The sequence below is a fragment of the Chlamydotis macqueenii genome, chromosome 2 (assembly GCF_036417535.1).
Source record: "Chlamydotis macqueenii isolate bChlMac1 chromosome 2, bChlMac1.mat, whole genome shotgun sequence".
In the NCBI taxonomy this organism is placed as follows: domain Eukaryota; kingdom Metazoa; phylum Chordata; class Aves; order Otidiformes; family Otididae; genus Chlamydotis; species Chlamydotis macqueenii.
The window spans coordinates 79,890,489-79,911,272 of NC_141557.1; the positions used below are offsets into that span (position 1 = coordinate 79,890,489).

Consider the following 20,784-nt stretch of genomic DNA (forward strand, 5'->3'; position numbering starts at 1 on the left):
GAAGATACGATAAGATCATATTGCCAGTGGCCTTCCCATAATGTCTTGCCACTGCTCTTTCGCCACGGTTCTTTCTGATTACACAAAACTAACTCCCTTCATGGACTTTTCTGTACTTCTTATTTGTAATGAGGTGGCTATGTGCTGCCTTTTGGGTAGCCTGTTCAAGTTTTTCCTGTTGTGGTTGCTGATCCTTACAACGTCCACTTCCACTTTTGTGTTACTGTTAAATGAACTATCTTTCTAATTCACTTTACTTCCCTTTAGAAGTCCGTAAGCAAAATGGCAAATCTTGGAACACCTAAGTAAGGCCAGAGAAGAAAATGTTTTTCAGTAGAGCTTTGATGACTTAACTTTCATTTCTGGAATGACAGCTGTATCTGCATTCTTTTTAAAATCTTCTTCTGATAATTCTTCATAGTGCATTATTTGTCCTACATGTTTTCCTACTGTATGTTCTGACAGATGGGACCAGAGATCTCAACCTTTATTTACAGTTTTCACAGTAAGGCTAAGACATAGAATACTAAAATATATGGTAAAGTATTTATTTCAATATATTGCAGCATGTCTGAATTATGACAGTTTTATTCCTATGTTTGTTTTTTTTTTTTTTACCAGCTGTATGACACCACAATAAAGGGATACAACCAAACTAGAGAAAGTAGCACAAAACCAAAGTTGCAATGTTCATAAGCCTTACTTAAGTATGAATCAACTGCTTTAACAAGCACAGGCACACCTTCTGATTGTGGATTTTCAAAAAACTATCCCTGCATTAAGATGTCATTCAATTTTATGTAATGTTGTACCTAGCTATCTAGTTTTGAATGCTGAAATTTCTTAGAAATGGCCAGCAAAGTCAGGAGGTTCTGTTCTTTTTATTGCTTCCATGATAAAACAGATATAAAATGTATCCCAAAGATTCACTTTAGATATTAAGGGGAAAAAAGCAGAGTGAAGCTTGAAAGAACAGAGAGTAATCTTTCCAGATGATGTTTCAGGAATAACATAAGACAAGAAAAGTACAGACATAGTTGATTATTCTTTGAGACAGGAGAATAGAAGTCCTTTTCAAATCTGTTTTTTCTATGATTTTGTTTTCTGATTATTTTTGTTTTCTATGATTATTTTTTCAATCTTGTACCCAAAGTTTTCCCTTGCATAGTTCTCTGCCTCACATTTTGCCCATTCTCCCAGTATCAAATGGCAAATTCTCTAGAACAAAAGAAACACACACACAAAAAAAACCGTAATCAGCTATTTTGTAACATAATGTTACTTAATGCATGTGTAATGGCTTACAGGGCTCCTGAGTGGCTCTTTGTCTCTTTAACAGGTACCATCCACCTCCGCATTCCCGAGTCCTCCCCAGTTGGGACAGCCATTGGCAGTGTCAAAGCCACAGATGCAGACACTGGAAAAAATGCAGAAGTAGAGTACAGAATTATAGATGGCGATGGGACTGATATGTTTGATATTGTGACACAGGAGGACACACAGGAAGGCATCATAACTGTGCAAAAGGTGTCTATTAACAACATTCACTAAATTTTGGTGTTAATGTTGTGCCACAAATGTTCATTGGAAAAAAAAGTGCTTAGATCATGTGATAACGAGTTGTAACTACTTAGCACTTGCAAGCATCCCCCTTTAGTGACTGAACCGTACTATTTCCTTTTAAGATGAACTAGAAATGACAGGTGGTAACAATAACTGAGGTGCAGCATAGGTTTAGAACATTATTTCCAGTGAAGTATGTAAAAAATGGACCATCCTCAATGTGTTAATACTAATTATCTCTGTGACTTCAAATACAGGCTTCTTTAGTATTAACGTAACCTATTTTCTTCAGCAAGCAATACGCAGTTCACTCACTACTGTGAGACATCAGTTTTCCTAATCTAGGAGGTTGTCATCAACTTAGGTGACCAGTGCATGCCAGAACACAAACACACCCACGACAGCTGAGTTTCAAGCTATATTGTTTTTTTCCTGTTTCCAACATGTCAGCTGGCTAACACATGAACAGTTAATAATGATGGTGTCCCTGTTCCAGAGCTAGCTTTAGTTCTTCCGTCTGTCTTGCACGTCAGACCACTTTCAGTGGTATAAGATCTAACACTTAAAAATGCCATTCTCCTGCTCCTCAACAATTTCCCTTCCAGAAGTCTCTCAGTCCTTTTCTTTGGGATTTTGAGATGTGTTTTTTAAAAAGTTCAGGCAGCATTTCTAACACAAAGTACTGTTTATATTAGCTTTTAAAACAAATCTCCTTAAGTATAGAATAATGAATTAAACACTACTAGAAAATATATCTCCATATCTCTTTATAAGGGCAACCAAGGAAAAGATAAGTTCTGCAAAAATCACAGTGTGTTCCTTTTCAATCTCTATGTTCTTCTACATTCATAGTCAGCATTGTGGTTTAACTGAGAAGGAATGAAAACAACGTTTGGGGCCAGATGTTTTTCCTTTCCTAGAAGTTTGTGAAGGCTTCTCTACAAATGCTTCTTTCTTCCTTGCTTCAGATTTTTCACACAGACTGCTATTATATTAAATCAATATAGTCTTGAAAACCAGTCTAATAACTAGATCAAGCGTAAGAAATTAATGTTGTAACACAGCAGCTCCAAAAATGTCACCAATAAATGCTAATAAACAAGATCTTCTCGTTTTGTCATTAGCAATCTGACACTTTTTGCAATTTTCAGGATGTTTTCTCATATTGACAAATAAGTAGCTTATTTGGATAGTACAGACAACAGCATTAACTATCAAGGAAGAAGATATGCTCAGTTTGTTAATTTATGAAAATATTATTTATTTTGTTATTATTTGGTACATTGATTGTAATTTCTGTTTTCCATGGTGAATAGCTACAAAAAGCTGGTGTTCCTTTATTGAATGCTTAAGTTAGTAAGTCTGAAATTAATACCTGCTGCAAAAAAAACATTTTCTGTACAGGTTTTTCTATAGAAGTTCTCACAGAAAAAAAATAATTGCTTTGCCACAATTTCATATATTTGGGCAACAATTTTGTTCTTTACTGGTGATATGTTGGAATATCTGTATAAGCCACACATTTTATACCCGTGTTTTGCAGTGCAGTCTGAAGACACGTCCAAACTGGATGTGAATGTCCAAGTAGCAAGTTAACTACATCTGCGTGGTGCACCTTCTGGCAAATTAAGCCAACTAATTAAATGGCTTCTTTGGCCATAACATGGCTTCTTTGCTTCTAGGCGTGAAGCCACCATCCCTTAACAGCAGCATTTCACACTTTATAGACACACCAATAGTCTCAGATATAGCTTAAATAGCAGCACTGTACTGCATTTCTCAAATATATTCATGGATATTCCTCCTTCTGCTATAATTACTTTTTAAAAACAAGTTTGGGGCAGCGAGAAAACTCATTCTTTCACTGAATTTTCTGCTGTTAAATAGAATTTTTAAATTTCTAGGCTGTCACTCTGGCATCTTTCATGAAAATCAATTTATATTTAAAAGCAGTTAGGCAGAAAAAAACCCAAATGTTCTACCACCCATTTTAATGAATTAAAACCATGAGTTTTATATTTCCCTAAAATTTTGGGGGAGTTAATGAAGTCTTCTTTGTGTCAGAAAGTTAAATTCTCAGCTTGCTCATTTCCACAGTATCATTAAATAGGTAACATTTTTAATCTATGACAGTTAGAAAAATTTGAAGGAATAGAGGTTCTTTTCTACCCAAAATTGTTTCTAATTATAACCCTGAACCTTTCCTCCTTCCATTTTAAAAATGAACTGCTGACAAAACTGTCAAATCTATATTGTAAAAAAAAAAAAAAAAAGTCTCTGATGTTAGATTCATTAAATTAAATGAAAAGGAACAAGATTAAGGTCTTACTGTTTCTCTAGATACAGAGAACTTTGATACATATCCTCTCCTTAAAAGAAACATAAATCATTCCTGATATTTAAGGCAACCTACATTTGTTTGACAATAAGGATACTTAGGACGTTTTGAGTATCCAAGAGTTTATAGTATTTCCTGAGAAATATTAGTATTAAGTGTCTTATCCTGAAATGTCAGTACTTCAATTCTGTATTTCTAGTATGCTAAATGCTTCTATTATTGTTCAAATCCATATTCTTGTGAAACAGTTGCAAAATTCATTAATTACTTGGTAAATTTGCACTGAAAATATTTTTTGTCATTGGTGCTATTCAAATAATATCTAGGAAGACAATCTTCCTCTAAAAATAATGGACATTTCTTTCTAGAGAAAGTGATTCCTATGCTGTGAAAAAATTGAACCGTATTGAGATTCCCCCAACCTAATGTAAGAACTAACAAGGACTGAGTCCTCTTCAGTTTCCATTACTTATGTAGATCTCCATCTCTCAATATTTAATCTAATTTAATAAATTTTATAATTATCTTCACTTTTAGCCACTGGACTATGAGACAAGGCGACTTTATACCTTGAAAGTAGAAGCTGAGAATACTCATGTGGATCCACGCTTCTATTATCTTGGGCCTTTCAAAGATACAACTATTGTGAAAATCTCTGTAGAAGACGTAGATGAACCTCCCATCTTCAGCAGATCTTCTTACCTTTTCGAGGTGCATGAAGATATTGAATTGGGGACAATAATAGGAACAGTAATGGCACGGGATCCTGATTCAGCCTCAAGTCCAATAAGGTAACACTCCAGTCTCTGTAAACACATAATTTGCTAAAGAAATTAACATAAATAGTAATACAACATGAATTTACATGTACATATTGTGCACAGGAAGAGGATACTAATGTTTCTGTTATTTATTACTGTGCCAGAATTGAGAATGATGCTACCTTAAGTCTCTGAACACCATAGGGAACAGCCATTCACTTGGAGACAACAGACATAGGAAATATTTTTTAGCACTTCAAATTATTTACACACAGTAGTAACCTAAAGATTATTTTATATAATTTTTCTGTGTCCTGTTGGTTTTCTTTAATTCTTCCACAGAAAATAATTTAGAAGAAGCAGGCGGAGCAAACCGATAGTAATAAGGGCAAAGAAATTTCTAAAAAATGGAAAGGGACCATTGAACCTAGATTTAGCTCACTTGAAGAAAAAATCCAAGATTGTCGTAGTTCAGCCCTGATCAGGACCAGACTACGCAGTCTCTCTCTCACTCCCCCCACCTTCAGAGAGAACAGGGAGAGAAAATATAAGGAAAAACGGCTCAAAGTTTGAGATAAGGACAGGGAGAAATCCTTAAAGTTACCGTCACGGGCAAAACAGACTCGACTTGGGGAAAACTATTCATTTATTACTACAAGCAGCAGGGTAATGAGACAGAGAACAAGATAACCTCCCCCCACCCCTCCCTCTTCCCAAGCTTAACATTATCTCTACCACCTTCCCCTCCCGAGCGGCACAGGGGGGAAGAGGGAATGGGGGTTGCAGTCCGTTCATCATACGTTGTTTCACGCCGCTGCTTCATGGTCAGGGGAAGAACTCCTCACATTCCTCCCCTGCTCCAGCTTGGGGTCCCTCCCACGGGCCACAGTCCTTCGTGAAACTGCTCCAGCGTGGGTCATCTCTTCCACGGAGTTCAGTCCCTTCAGAACAGCTGTCCCAGCGGGCCCTCCACGGGCCACAGCTGCCTTCAGGCATCCACCTCCCCCGGTACGGGGTCCTTCACGGGCTCCAAGTGGATCTCTGCTCCTCCGTGGACCTCCATGGGCTGCAGGGGGACAACCTGCTCCACCATGGTTTTCACCACAGGCTGCAGGGGAATCTTGGCCAGGAGCCGCATTACTCCTTCCCCTCACTCCTTCTGAACTGACCTTGCTGTCTGCAGCCGTTCCTCACAACAGGCTGGTAGATGTGTCTCAGGATCTTTTTTTACATCTTATTCACTTCTCATCCCCTTTTCACTTCTTGCAGCCGGGCTGGACCAAGTCGGGCCCAGTCGGCTGCCTGGCGAGAGGCCAGAGGGTGAGGCCTGCAAGGCCCATGAGGCCTGCGCCTCCCCCTCTGCGCCTCTGCCCCCGCTCAGCTTCTTCACATCTTCTCTTCTCTTTTTTTTTTTTTTTTTTTCTGTTTTCCCCTTCTTAAATACGTTATCACAGAGGCGTTATCACGGGACATTCTGCTACCAATTGGCTCGGCCTTGGCCAGCAGTGGGTCCACCCTAGGCCTGGCCGAGTCCACTGAACAAAGGGGAGCGACTTCTAGCAGTTTCCAACAGAAGCTACCACCTTAGGCCCCCCCTCACTAGAAAACCACGACAAAGATATATGTGGTAATGCTCTTCATAGTACAGTCAGATTTTAGCTTTCATTTAAGGCTGCTTAGTTAAGGACCTGAACTTTAAAACAATTTGCATAGCATAGATAGAATTCTCTGTAGTATTTGATCTGTTCCTCAACTTCCAAAAAACCTTATATATTCATTCAAACAATAATTACCTAGGGTAAGTTTTTATAAGCTTTTACTTCTTACAATGTCAATATTAAATACAAAGTACTGTGCGTTTACCTAAGAAGTTAATAGAAAGTTGTAATATTTTTAAATTATAGCAGTTTGTATAATACTTTAATACTACCTCTAAAAAAATTACAAAAAAAAATTTATTCCATTTTTTTCTGTTTAGCTATTTATTTTTAAATATTAGTTTCTGTTTAACATAATTCTATATAAGTTAGGCTTCCTATAAATTGAGTGTTGATAGCTTCCTGTTACACTGATTTCTATTTTGGTTCAATTAATACGGAGGTATTTCCAGAAAATAATAATTTTGGTAGCATTTGCAGGCCATTAAATGTAATACAATAGGATGAAAGTATGTGCTCATCTAATGGCTATTATCAGATGGTACAGAATTTTAAATGAAACTATGTGTAACTATGTAGATCTCATTAGCTAGAGATTATTGCCTATTAAAAAACTGTCAGAGTACTGTCAAAATAAGTTCCTTATTAAAACTCCTTCTATAGATGAAATGAAATCAAATGCTTAGCATATAAGCCAAATAGCCTTAAATATATTTTCTCTGAAAAATAGCAGGGTTTTTTTTTTATTCTAACTAACAGTAATTGTAGTCAGATAACAGTAAAAAAAATAATTTGACCAAGTGTTTCCTGCACTTTCAGAAGTCTTTTTTTGGCTGTTCTAATTTCCTTTTATTTTGTTTTGGTTTTTATTCATTTTGGTGTTGGCTTGTTTGTTGGGGTTTTCTTTGTTTGTTTGTTTTACACATTTATGTTACTGTGTGTGGTGGAGTGAGTAAACAAAACCCACCAAAACATTATAGGCATTGTATTCATATGACAACATTTTGTCGTTTGGCTCAATTTAGTTAACTACTGTAAGTAAAAACAGATACACTTGATGAACTGTTTAGATCATGTATAAAAGTTCATAGAAACATGAACAATTGTTTCTATCACACTGTACAAGTGTACTAGCAGAACTTTTTTTAAAAATTAGCCCAATTCCACCAGGTAGTTAGATAAATGTTCTGTACTTTGCAAAATCCTACATTTAATTCCACATCACAAGTTATATTCTAACTTTAATAGCAGTGTTAAATATTAGAAAAAATGGAGGAAAGAGTAATTTTATGATCGTAGTTTGACATGTTGCCATATTGTCTTAGTAGGAGTTTTACCTGCTGAAGTACAGCAACTGTAGCAACACAGAAGTTCCTTTAACATCAGTACATTCATGAAACTGAAAATTCTGCATGTAAACTTATTTTTATAGAGATTATTCTTAATTTGACGTCTAGTAAATTAATACATCGTAAAGTGTATAAGCTGAGGTTGAAAAGCTCATAAATTAGCTGTCGCTCTCAGTTTGAAGGAACAGTACATCAAAAACAATTTTCCTTTCAGGATTAAGACAATTATTTAACTATCATATTAAAATTCTGAATTATTTTTTAATGATTCTTATATATGTCTATAAAAGCTGAGATGAACAAATATTAGACTACTGTATCATATTTATGAAATTCTTGCAATTTTTATTATTCCTTCTCTGGAATTAACCTTGAGAATTTTCATACATTTTTACAGACATTAAATATATGTCTTCTCAAAACTAACCTTTGTAATTTAACATATAGACTTTAAAAGCTATCTTGACTAATTGTACAACATATGCTTTCTTTATCATATTTAGGTTTTCCCTGGATCGTCATACTGACCTTGACAGGATATTTAATATTCATTCTGGAAACGGGTCCATCTATACTTCTAAGCCACTTGACCGTGAGATATCACAATGGCACAATCTTAGTGTTATAGCAGCTGAGATCAGTAAGCCAATTTGGTCTCTTTTTTCTTTTCAGTTTTCCTTAGCCTGCAAAGTTACAGCTGTGACTTCATGAGAAAAAAATCTCACTTCCTTCCCCCCTCCCCTTTCTGTTACATATTCTTGGCAAGTAAATTGGAGGTAGCTAACAGTAGCTGTCTCCTTATTGCTTTTTTCCTCACTTCTTTCACTGACCTTTAATGTCCAACTTACTTCTCAAATGTTACCCAATCAAATAACAACACAGGAGTAATTCTGTTTTCTTCTTTTCCTTTGAGGACAATGACATGATTTTGCTGTTAAAATAACACAGTCCAGGCTGGTAATCTATGTTTTTGTTTCTATCATTTTCTTGATTTCCTTAGAAACAATTTCATTATTTCTTCCTATGGTATCTACAACTTCAGCTCTTGGAATCAATATGTTTACAAGTTAGGTTCAATTTGATTCCTAAGCTGTAGCATTTCTTGGAATATTTAAATTTGTTCTCTGTAGATCTTAGCATGTTAAAAGTACAAAGACAAAAGCAGAGATCCTACTAAACCTGCTGCATTATTGAGATTAACTCTAATCGCCCAACAGAATTTTTTTTTAAGGGACAACGGTCTAATCTTTGAAATCAGCTAGTGAGGATCACTTGCTTTCAAAGACACTGGGTTTTTTAGGGTTAATTCTACAGCAGTTAAAAAAAGAAAAAAAAATGCTGATCAGCAGTGAAGCATGGCTGGCAAGAACTACACTGTAGAGAACTAAATGGAACATCGTGTCCAGCCAATTAACCACTCCTAGCCTGTCTGTCCCCATTTCCGTAGTTCAGAGCAATAGGCTGGTTGTATTGAGCACAAGCAGTAGCTGTATTTTTTTTTAAGAAAAAAAAACACCCTTTTTTTTTTTTATTCTTGTAATTCATGGTCCTGAGCTTACAATCCTTCACAGTGCTGCCCAGTGCTGTAAGAATACTTTTCAGAAGTATTTATGTAATGAAAAAAACTTTGTATCCTTGTATGCTTATATTATAGCTCTAAACTTATTTCCTTGTCAGGATACTTTGAGCAAATTTACATTCTGTACCTAGCTGAAGCAGTGAGCATTCTCCAAAGAGGTATGTTAGTTTTGGAGAAAGAAGTGAAGGGTGATATTTAGGTCATTACATCCTTTAAAATATTACCTGTGAAGCATGACACTGTGGGAAAGCAGTGTTAAGAACAGAACCCATTTGGAAAGTTAGTACAAAAATATAAAAGACTATGAAAAATAGTGCCCTAAACATAGCATTTTAAACAATCCAGGAAGTAAAAAAGATCCAGATCATACTCTTTAGCAAAGATGTTACTAATAACAAGTGAACTTAATGCCAGCTACTCCTAAATGTTGAATGTTGAAGTAGCTTAAAAGGGGGAAAAAAAAAATCAGTACTTTTGAGTCACCTCTATTGTTACTTACCCTATTACATTAAAGTTGCAAAATCGTGTAGTGTTTAGCTACCAGCCAGTAGAATTCCAAGACACGGCTGCACTTTTTTACTCACAGGCATTTTTTCAGATTCTTGCTATGAAAGCTAGATCAGTAAGTGGGAATAGGGACACTCGTATTCCTGAATTAGTGTATAATAATGAGAGGGAGCTCTAAGCAATAATAGGGTTTAGGCATTTGGCAACCGGGAGGTAACTATTCTTGTTTCTTAACCTAAGTTCTGAAAGTCTACATTCATATTTTTTAAGGCATTTTAAACATAAAAAAGTCTGATTCTAATCAATTCTTTACCAGATTTTTTGGGATCTACTTCCATTGACTTTGTTAGAATTTCTTTCTGTTTCTTAAGACAAAAGAGAGGGAAGTCAGGCTCGAAAAAAATTTCAAAATATGTATGCACAAAGTCAATGTCTTTTCTGTGCAAAACAAAACAGATCACAAATCACCTTATGGTAAAATAATACTCTTGAGCCCAACAAATAATAAAATTTGTCATTACAGTAATCAGCGTATATTTCATATACTATATTTGCATAATTATTAAGAGTAGCAGCCCCTATTTTTGTGGCTTAATTGCTCACTAGATACCAATGCTTCAATTTATTATTTACTCTAAGTAAAACATCTCCTTATTTTTCAGGAGGCCTGATTCCTACCTGCTGTCAGTTTGCATGCTAAATTTTGACCAGTTTCACACCTAATCTTGCATGTTTGTTTCTCATTAAATTTGGAAGAAACTAGAAAACTGCTAGTAGGAAAATTAACTCATTATTCTTCTCTCTTCTTCTGACAGACAACCCCAAAGATACTACTCGTGTTCCTGTCTATGTAAGAATTTTGGATGTTAATGACAATGCCCCACAGTTTGCTCTATTCTATGATACTTTTGTCTGTGAAAATGCAAGAGCTGGACAGGTATGCCTTTGACAGACACTTCCCACTATCCAGTTTTACTACAGCACTCAACTGTAGATCATTCTTGACTGTTGCTTGGGAGAAATAATGTCTGAAATAGCTTTTAAAATGTTAAAAATTAAAGAAAAATAGCTCTGTAGGTGAGGTTTAGAGTGAAATATCAGTATATTACAACAATATCAGTGTGTATCACCACTTTTCTTTACCTAACCCTGTAATACTGTTAAACCCTGACTAAGTATGTCCAAGAGACATGGTCATAATTAGTTTTGCCATTGTCTTCACAAAGTGAAATGTTGTGTGTAACTACTAAAAAACTTGATTTACATTTTCAATAACTCTCAAATAGTAAATTTCAGGTATATTTCAATCCATGCTGCTGATGATTACAAACTTCTCAAACTTCTATATCTGTCATACCTTTTTTCTTTTTTTATTATTTTTAGACTTTTATTATCGCACCAAAAACTTTTGAAAAGAAAATACAAAACATACATTTTTTTTTTTTAACTGGTAACATAATATTTTGTTTTGCCTCTTAGAGGCTACAGAATGTTTACTTCAATTTAAGTGAAACGACTGCACTGCTTAATATCTAGTTCCTAATAGGCAGCTGCTTATTAGAACTGTTAAAAAACTGTTTTCCTATTACAGCACAGCATGTCCCAGAGTACAGTCAGCCAATAATAGATCCTTTAAAATGGTAGCAGTACTACCTCAGTGCAATCATTATAGCATCTTTGAATAGAACGTGGAGAAGTGCCAGCTTGTCTTAACTGTTTGAGTCCTACAGGTATGGCATTCAGATTGTATTACAAATTTCACATTCAGGTTGCCATTCTTCTTTCTTAAGAAACTTCCGTTGGAAATTAGAACAGAGGATTTAAGGCTCAAATTTATAATGCATAAAACATCTAAAGGTATTGAGCAAGTGCATTTGTCTGCTACAAGAGTTAAAAGATAATGCAACCTGTTAGATTAGTAGAAATCACTAGATAAACATCTAGAATTTTTGACAGGTGCAGTGTCTTCTATAAATGCTAAAATAATATTTTAATAATTTTCAATATGACATATAGATTATGAATTGGAAAAGTAGAGCACTGAATTTTCCTCTTCCAGTTTCACAAAAAAAAAAAAAAGGAATCCTGGCTAAAAAAAAAATATAAATCTAAATGTATAAATGCACAACTCTTACTCGGTTTGAGGTTTTAGAATCTGTTCTTTCCAGGTTATTAACTCTAGAGGGTACAGGAAATGCTTAATAAAACAGTTATATTTTAATGTAGACATATTTTGAGGAACTCTATTTTTCTAAACTGCCTAGAATATAGATGTCAGTATAATTTAAAAGTAAATATGAAAGTAATTTCTTCATTACACTGGCTTTCTGTTTATGTTCAGAAAAGACTACCAGTTTAAAAGTTGGAAAAGCCCACACTAATAATTTGTGACTAACAAATGAGAAGCTAAACAAGTGTTTAGCTAAACATCCATAAATGTTTATTTAAATTGTTAATAGAGCTCAGTAGTGCCTCCTTTATCAGAAAAAAAACAAAGTGTCAAGTTTACAAAAAGAGCTATAAATTTTTTTTTTTTTTTTAATCTTAGTTGCAAATTATTGTTAAAACTATTCACAGTAAAAGAAAAAATGCAGTGCAGGCTAACATGAATAATCTATTTGAATGCAATTATATTCCTTTTTTTTACTGTTGGATCATAAATAAGACTTGTTATTTTGGAATTCGTTCTTCCTGCTTGCTATTATGCTGATGTCAGATTGTATCATGACCTTCCAAGCAATGGGAATACCCTGTTCCAAAAAGGTCAAGCTACACACAAGCAGCATTCGTGGCAGAATGCCGTTTTGATGGTTGTTCTTTCAGCACCCCCAGTATGAGGACAATCTTTATGTGATGGTATAAAGGGGACACAGGCATTGATGTGGGCTACACAAGGCTGACTCAGCAGGAGTTCAGGGGAAGTAAGGAAGAAAATGCTGGGACTGCTGCATCCCTGTACACAAAGAAGTTCAGCTGTCCTCCATCCCCAGGTTGGAAGAGCCAGGAGCTGGGCATCTGGGCAGATGGATTCCCACTGGTTTTGTCAGCATCCAGCTGCCACGTTTGGCAGCTCAGCAGCCAGCCTCCAAAGACCTCTAACGTAAAATACAGCAATCAGTGGGGAAAGGAGAAGTCACTTCTACTTTTATATTTTACATGGAAGCTGAGTGTTGACGCGGAAGTAACGGACACTGCTGACGACCAATATGATCAAGCAAATGCCAATTTATTGTTGATACATCCCGGTTAATATAGCCCTTCTAATTCCGTATCATGCGCAAGCTCTCTACTAATTGGTTAACTATATCATGCACGCGCTCCTAGCTAAAATATGATTCGTTAAGTCTCTATGTTCACACGCACGGCTCTCTCCACCTGCACCCTGCTTCATGTTCAGCCCCCAGTCACGTATGCCAGCTTTTTTCCTTCTTCTCAAGGTTGCTTCGTTTACTTTCTCACAGGAAGCTTCATTACTTTCTCATAGGCGGCCTCATTATTTTCTCACAGGTGGCTTCAGTACTTTCTTACAGGCAGCTTCAGTACTTTCTCACAAGTGGCTTCAGTGATGTCCTTGAGGCCTGCTGCTCACAAACACAACAATTCCATTCGGTCTGGATTGTTCACTAAGTGCCCCTGGTACTCCAGGTATCCAACAGCTGAGCATATTTTTTTCTACATATTCACTTTCCCTACAGTAATGGTCAGAAGAGAGGCCCTTCTTCTCCCTCTGTAAATAACCTGCCAAAAGAAAAGAAGGCATGAGTTGAAATTGGAAAGCAGACAGGTGCACACCCAGCCACCCCCTTCCTCCTCAATAGGACCAGCGGAGAAAATAAGATGAAAAAGAAAATGGGCTGAGATAAAGACAGGGAGATCACTTACCAATTACCATCACTGGCAAAACGGACTCAACTTTGGTAAAATTAATTTAATTTACTGCCAGTTAAAAAGAGTGTTGGATGGTGAGAAGAACTAAAACATCTTCTTCCTAGGCTCACCTTCACCCTTTCACTCCTGACTCCTCTACCTCCTTCTCTCTGCCACTCCTTTCTCCTCACAATTTTCCCTGCTCCAGTGTGGGTATTCCCCATGCGCTGCAATCCTTCAGGATATACCTGCTCCAGCCCGGGGCCTTCCCAGGGGCTGCAGGGGGACAACCAGCATCACTAGGTTCTTCTTCCAGGACTGCAGAGGCATCTCTGCCGGGGCGCCCGGAGCCCCTCTGCCCCTCCTCCTGCTATCCCCTCGGGGCTGGCAGGGCTGTTTCTCACTCCATTTCCCTCAGCCCTGGCAGAGTTTTGCCCTTCCTTCCCCAGGCTTTTCCCGCTGCGCCCGCCGGGGCTGAGAGGCTCAGCTGGGCCCTGTACTGGGGCCGGCACCGGGCCGCCCTGTAGGCCACTCCTCGCAGGGGTCGCCCCTGCAGCACCCCCATTGCTGCTGCCAGAACCTGGGCACTTGCATCTGGCACAAGTATATTGTGATGGTTAAATGAGAAAGCTGCTTAGTTTTCTTTTGTTTCCCTTCGTCCGTTCACTATCTTCTCCTGGTCTGGTCTTTGTAATACACATATGTATGTGAGTCTGAGAGGTCATATACACAAAATTTCAAAATACTGAGGAACAAACATATACCAACCCACATAGCGCTTCTGTTAACAAATCTGTACTGTCATGGGTGCCCAGTGGCGTTCTAGTCCTTTCAAAGATCCTTTGTTTTCTCTGAAGGACTACCTGCCTGTGCCAGAGGTAGGGAGTAAGGAAACTGCCTGATTCCCTGCAGCTTTGAAAGCCTCAAAAGTAATGAGGAAAGTTGTGTTTTCATCTGTTTGGATCTCCAAGCATGCTTATTATGATCTTGCTGTTATTAGTCTTCATTTAACCAAATCTATACATGCTCACTCCATTTTCACATGGGAGATAATCATGCATTTGTTAAGGCAAACAGGAGTACACTGCAATGGTTGATGTTAAAGATGATCAGTCCTGACAAAGGGTGTGATATGAAGAGAAATTACTGTATTTTGAAGAACTGGAAGAGGAAAAAGAAACAGGGTTTAACAAGTATGCCACAGGAAAGGAGTAGTATCAAAAATTAAATGTAGTTCCATGCTTGAAAAAACACTGCAATTTAAAATGATGGATCAGAAATGAAGAATAAAAATTACCTAGGTTAGATATTAACCTATTTTTGGAAGTTAAACTTAAGAACATAACTGAACATTCACACATGCATGCACAAAAATTCAGCCATAGGTAGTTTTCATTGTTACAGTAAAAAAAAAAAAGAGTGTAAAAAATTGTATTTTGTTTGTGCAATGACATTTTGCCACCATTAGGTGTAGAAACTTCAGTGCAAAAAAAAAGTCACACATTAATTTACCTGACAGATAAACAAATATTAATAAAGGACTTGCCGTTACTTCCCCCCAAAATACCCAAACTTTTTTTGTAAGCACTGCAGAAGGCTCTCGATCCAAGTATTGAACTAATCTGATGCAATTTACTCTGAGAATTGTGACACTAGATTCTCATCCCTCTCCAAGTTGGTGAATCTGTAGAGTATACTACAATGTTTTGCAAGAGTTGAAATATATATATAGTCTAACTCACATTTTTTCATATCAGGAATCTTATTGATGTATTTTGCTATACTAGTAAATAGAAAAAATCTTGTTTTAGAAACATATGCTTTTATTTTGCAATTTAATTTGAAACTTTAACTTCTCTATCAGAAACACCTGTTTAATAAAACACCATTTTTATCACACAAATGTAAAACATCCTCTGAATTCCTGTCTTAGGTGTTGATTTGAATTTAAAATGATGGATCAGAGATGAAGAATAAAAAAACCCTACACTACAGATAAAATTATTTTTGACAAGTTTTGTCCTCTATGTAGTTACGTATTGAAACAAAGAAATAGAGGAGGACTAAGATAGAAGCTGGCCATTTTGTAAGTGAATGTGTACCATCATATGAAACATGTATGGATGCTCTTGGTTGGAAAAACATATGATCATCTTGTTTCACGTTTGTTCATTTTATATAGTCAACATTTTAAGTCAATATGTGTATAGTTCAATATAACACTTCTAGTCTTCTTAAACTAATTAGATTGCTGTATCAAAAACCTAGGTGTATTTGTTTTTTTGTTGTTGTTGTTTGTTTGCTTGCTTTTTTTTCCCTGCAGCTTATTCAAACCATAAGTGCAGTAGACAAAGACGATCCTCTTGGTGGACAAAAATTTTTCTTCAGTTTAGCTGCTGTTAACCCTAACTTCACTGTTCAGGATAATGAAGGTAAAATTCATGCCTGTTCCAGGAAAGGGGTTTATCTTTACTGTCTGGCATACATTCCTGAAATATATTTGCTTTTGATCTCTGTTAATATGTAGAGAAGCCATTGAGGCTACTGCTAGCAAGAATAATAATTTTACCCAAAAGATTGTGTTTTAGGACTTTGACATTTTTATCTCTGTAAGGGAGGCAAAAACTAGCATGGCAAAAATGTGATAAAGCAAATTATAAAGAAAATCAATGAAAGTGTTGATTTGGGGTGACTAGCCAGATTAAATGCTTGGCTGAAGGAGAAAAAAAAAAAGGTTTCAAAGATGGCTTCACTTGACAAAGTCAGATTTTTCACTTTAGCCTTCAGGAACATAATTCCAATTCCCCTGGTCTTCTGTTTTGCTTCTTTCTGGCCATTAATGAAAGTAATTATTCTGAGCACATAGCCACTTTTGCTTTTGTTTTTATCCTTTGTCAGTCTTTCTTTATCAGAGAAAATTGTCAGAAGATTCTGTTGGGGATGGTGGACTGTGCACTGATTTTGGCCTTCATTACCACTGTGACTAAGTGAGAGGGCTCTAGATTACAGAATAAATAAATGAAGGGGGACACAGTACCAGCCTTCAAATGTGTTAAAGGCATAAAGGCAATGAGAATAATCCTCTTTTCCTGATGAAGATTTCAGGAAGCAATAGGCTGCAAACAACATGAGGAATTTTAGGTTAGACAGAGAAAAAAATTATAGCAGTAGGGAAACGGAAGAAAGGAAATAAAATTTTTTTGGTACCTTATAAAATCCCCAGCAGCAGAGGTATTTAAAGATCCATCAGACATATAGTCTTTGATGTTGAGTGAAAACAAATAGTGTACAAATACCCAAGGATGTAATAAAGGAAAACTCTGTGTTTCATATCATGGAAGCAATGAAAAAAAGTATAATTTAAAATTTTAAACAAGATTATAACCTAGTGACTGCATCCTGAGTGTATAGATGTATAGACCTTGTTATTTCTTTTCTATCTGGCATTATTTTGTTTCTTTTTGCACATGGACTATTTTAATTCAGTCTGAAGCTGGCTGGCAAGACAGCTAACCACTTCCCTCAAGAGATCCAGAAGTACGATGAAAATTAAATTTTCCTTCAAATGGAGACTAAATCTGTGTTTTCTCTCCTCTGGACTAAAAAGTTAGCAACTCTAGTGTTGGATCACACTCTAGTGTTGTGGCCCTAACAATAGAAGAAATAGTCTGTTTCTGTTATTCATTCCTTCCCTTCCCTCTGGCCACTTAGTGAAAAGCTTTTGGTGAAGTATATTGCATACAACTAAGATTTGTCTGCTACAAATACAGTTTAGTAAACTCACTTCTCAAAACTGTGCAGGAATACCTACTATCTTTTGTGATTTCCTAAGACAATTTTTAGCAAAAAAAAAACTACCCCGTATGCTTAAGGTAGATAATTCATTGTTCTACAGTATGTTGAAAGTGTTTTGGTGTGGAAAATCTCATACTGAGTTTACAGATAACATTCCCATGGGTGTTGTCACGGAAGATCCGTACAAAGAATCTTTCAGAACGGAGTGCTTGTTGAACAGCGTGAAATGGAAGGTTATGTTTTCTCAGTTGGCCACTTCATTTCAGGGCTTCAGCCCTGAAATGGAACTGTGTCACACACTGCAAGCATTAATCTATAAAACATTTTAAGCTTTGAGAAATCCTCTTTTCAAATCACACTCAAATGTGGTGCAGAGGTACAGAGGAATGGGCCAGATGTGCATTAAAAATTATAAATAGCTTTCTAATCAAATGAGAATGTCATTAGAAAAATAAAGATACCACTATGATGTCAGGAGCTCTTTCAAAATGCTCCCAGTGATGTAAAATGTGATGATTTGCGTGTACTATAAATGACATCTTTTATATTCATATACTCTACAACAGTATATTTTCATCAATCTAGATAACACTGCCAGAATTTTGACAAGAAGGAATGGCTTTAGTCGACATGAAATAAGTACTTACCTGCTACCAGTGGTGATATCGGATAATGACTACCCGATCCAGAGCAGCACTGGTACGCTGACCATTCGAGTGTGTGCCTGCGACAACCGGGGGAACATGCAGTCCTGCAGTGCTGAGGCCATGCTCCTCTCTGCTGGCCTCAGCACAGGGGCACTGGTTGCCATTCTCCTCTGCATCATTATCTTGCTAGGTAAGAAAAAGAAATGTATCTTTCCCCCTATGAACAAATGCTTCAGGCCTGACTCATTCTGCAAAACTATGCAGGCTGGTAAAATTAATGATCATGGGTTTTGCAAGAAAAATTCACCTGCAATTTAAAACAAAAGGAAAAAAAAAAGGCAGAAATCATTTGTCTGGGAACTGGACATTGTAAATAAGAATTAAAGTCCCAGATTGTTGAAACTATCAGTGTGCAACCAGAATTTCATTTTTGTTATTTTGTTGTGTTATCCAAAAAAAAAAAAAAAAAGATCAGAGAGGAGAAATAGTATAATCAAAAAAAGCTTTTATGTCTTTCAGTTTAATTTTATTTCCGAGGGAACGTCTCTTTTTTATTTAAATAACTATCTAAAGTCAACATGCAGGATATATTTGACACACAACATGCCAGTAAATAAGTTGTTACTATATTAAAGCACTGTCTATCCAAAGATTTCTGCGCTGTAATAAAAAAAAAAAAGTACATTTTTTAGAATCTCCATTTTGCAGTTTTCAGGATATCACTAATGACCTATAGTTCACTTCAAACCAGTTTTGAACAGTATACTTTGAGCTTAAAAAAGGGGATAGATCTTCAGAATAGACCTGGCTGTGTTAACACTCATTGAAGTTACAGAAGGACTGTGCAGACAAGCTCATGGTTCTATAAAGCAGAGCATACAATATATGTGCAAAATAACACATTTCGATATAGCCCTTCCTGTGCTGCTGTAATACAGATAGAGACATTTATCCATTTATCACACAGACATACATTGCTGAAAAGTAGCTGAAACAAATCTCTTGTACCTGGTGGATTTGCTACTAAGCAGCTGTTAATTAGAGATCTTTACCCATTCTTTCTCTCTTTCAGTTATAGTGGTGCTCTTTGCTGCTCTAAAGAGGCAACGAAAGAAGGAGCCTTTGATCCTCTCTAAAGAGGACATCAGAGACAACATTGTGAGTTATAATGATGAAGGAGGTGGAGAGGAAGACACTCAAGCTTTTGATATTGGCACACTGAGGAATCCTGCAGCTATGGAAGACAAGAAGCTTCGACGAGACATTATCCCCGAAACATTATTTGTACCACGGAGGACTCCTTCAGCACCAGATAACACAGATGTTCGCGATTTCATTAACCAAAGGCTAAAAGAGCATGATACGGATCCTTCTGCACCACCGTATGACTCACTTGCAACCTATGCCTATGAAGGAAATGATTCAATAGCTGAATCCTTGAGCTCCTTAGAGTCGGGTACTACTGAAGGAGACCAAAACTATGATTACCTCCGAGAATGGGGCCCTCGGTTTAATAAGCTAGCTGAAATGTACGGTGGAGGAGAAAGTGACAAAGACACTTCTTAACCTACAGTAGGCTACATTTTTTCTTTCCTTTGAGCGGAAGTAATTTTACAGACACCTTCTGCACTCAACAGTATTTAACTTTCAGGAAATTCTTCCCACCACTCAGCACAATAGTTTCCTTTTAAAATTTGTTTTTAATTTGTCCATTAATGTCATTCATTCTTTCTAGTAGTATGCCACTTGGAGTATATATGGCATTTTATTTAATCACCTTCCAAGAGCCAAAGCTATGGAAATTCAGTGTTGTCCATTTTAGTAAGTAAAATAAACAATATCTTATGTTCAGAAATTTGAACAGGGTGATAATCCCCTAAGCACCCTCATATACAAGCCGCTTCTGTTAGGTACATGTCCTATCCTTGCAAGTGCAGCTTTTAAGATGGCAAAGAAGAAAAAAATCCAATATGTCCTGTTCTGTACATTAAAATTAAAACAAAATGTACACGTGGTGTTAATAAGTGTAACATGCAGCTGGTTTAAAAAAAAGTTTGTGCAACTTCATTTCATCAAACTCTATCTGCTGATGTTTTATATTTATATTTTTGTATTTATTTTTAAGAAATAAACCAGGTTTTACAACTATGTTGATGCTTGCCTGCCTGTTCTGGCCATAAATTCCAGTCTTGAAGAGAACATGAAATTTCTCTGATGACAGCACAGCTATCTGCTAGTACTTCTATGCTGCAGTATTCTCCATACATTTAACACAATCTGAAGTGCTTGTGCTCACAGGGAAAGGATCAAGTTATAGATCTATTTGCTTGCTCAAAAGTGCTACTTCCTATAGTTGTCATCTTTAAGAGAAATTTTGTTTTATTTTTGAGTTGAACTAATGCTGTTTTATTCTAGAAAGATGAACTACTATTTTGTCTCAACTTGAATTACCATATTCTAAAAACATGCTGGTACAACTAATCCATTCAAACACAATGAATTAGTATAAAAAAATTTAGTTTATTCATTCTATAGTTCTGCATTTTGAATCATAATTTCACCATCAGAGGTGATCTGTAACTGCAATGGATAAAGTGTAAAAAGGTGTTTAAACAACCATTTTTAAGCACCATGCTTTTCTGAAGACAAATTGATGACAAACCACTGTGTGTTGCATTGCAACCATCTGAGGATAACCTGATCTCCTTTAAAGCTGTCAG

At 36.4% G+C, this 20,784-nt stretch overlaps 1 protein-coding gene across 3 annotated transcripts in view; it reads left to right on the top strand.

Moving 5' to 3' along the window:
* CDH10 (cadherin 10) overlaps positions 1-20,212 on the top strand; it is a 98,924-nt gene extending 78,712 nt beyond the window's left edge. For all 3 annotated transcript variants that reach the window (XM_086741963.1, XM_086741962.1, XM_086741964.1), the window contains exons 6-12: positions 1,340-1,527; positions 4,439-4,692; positions 8,173-8,309; positions 10,571-10,692; positions 15,946-16,054; positions 18,003-18,254; positions 19,137-20,212. In XM_086741963.1, coding sequence (XP_086598089.1) covers positions 1,340-1,527; positions 4,439-4,692; positions 8,173-8,309; positions 10,571-10,692; positions 15,946-16,054; positions 18,003-18,254; positions 19,137-19,630 — 1,556 coding nt within the window. In that variant the 3' untranslated portion in view covers positions 19,631-20,212. The remainder of the gene's footprint in view (positions 1-1,339; positions 1,528-4,438; positions 4,693-8,172; positions 8,310-10,570; positions 10,693-15,945; positions 16,055-18,002; positions 18,255-19,136) is intronic.
* Positions 20,213-20,784: the final 572 nt, after the last annotated feature.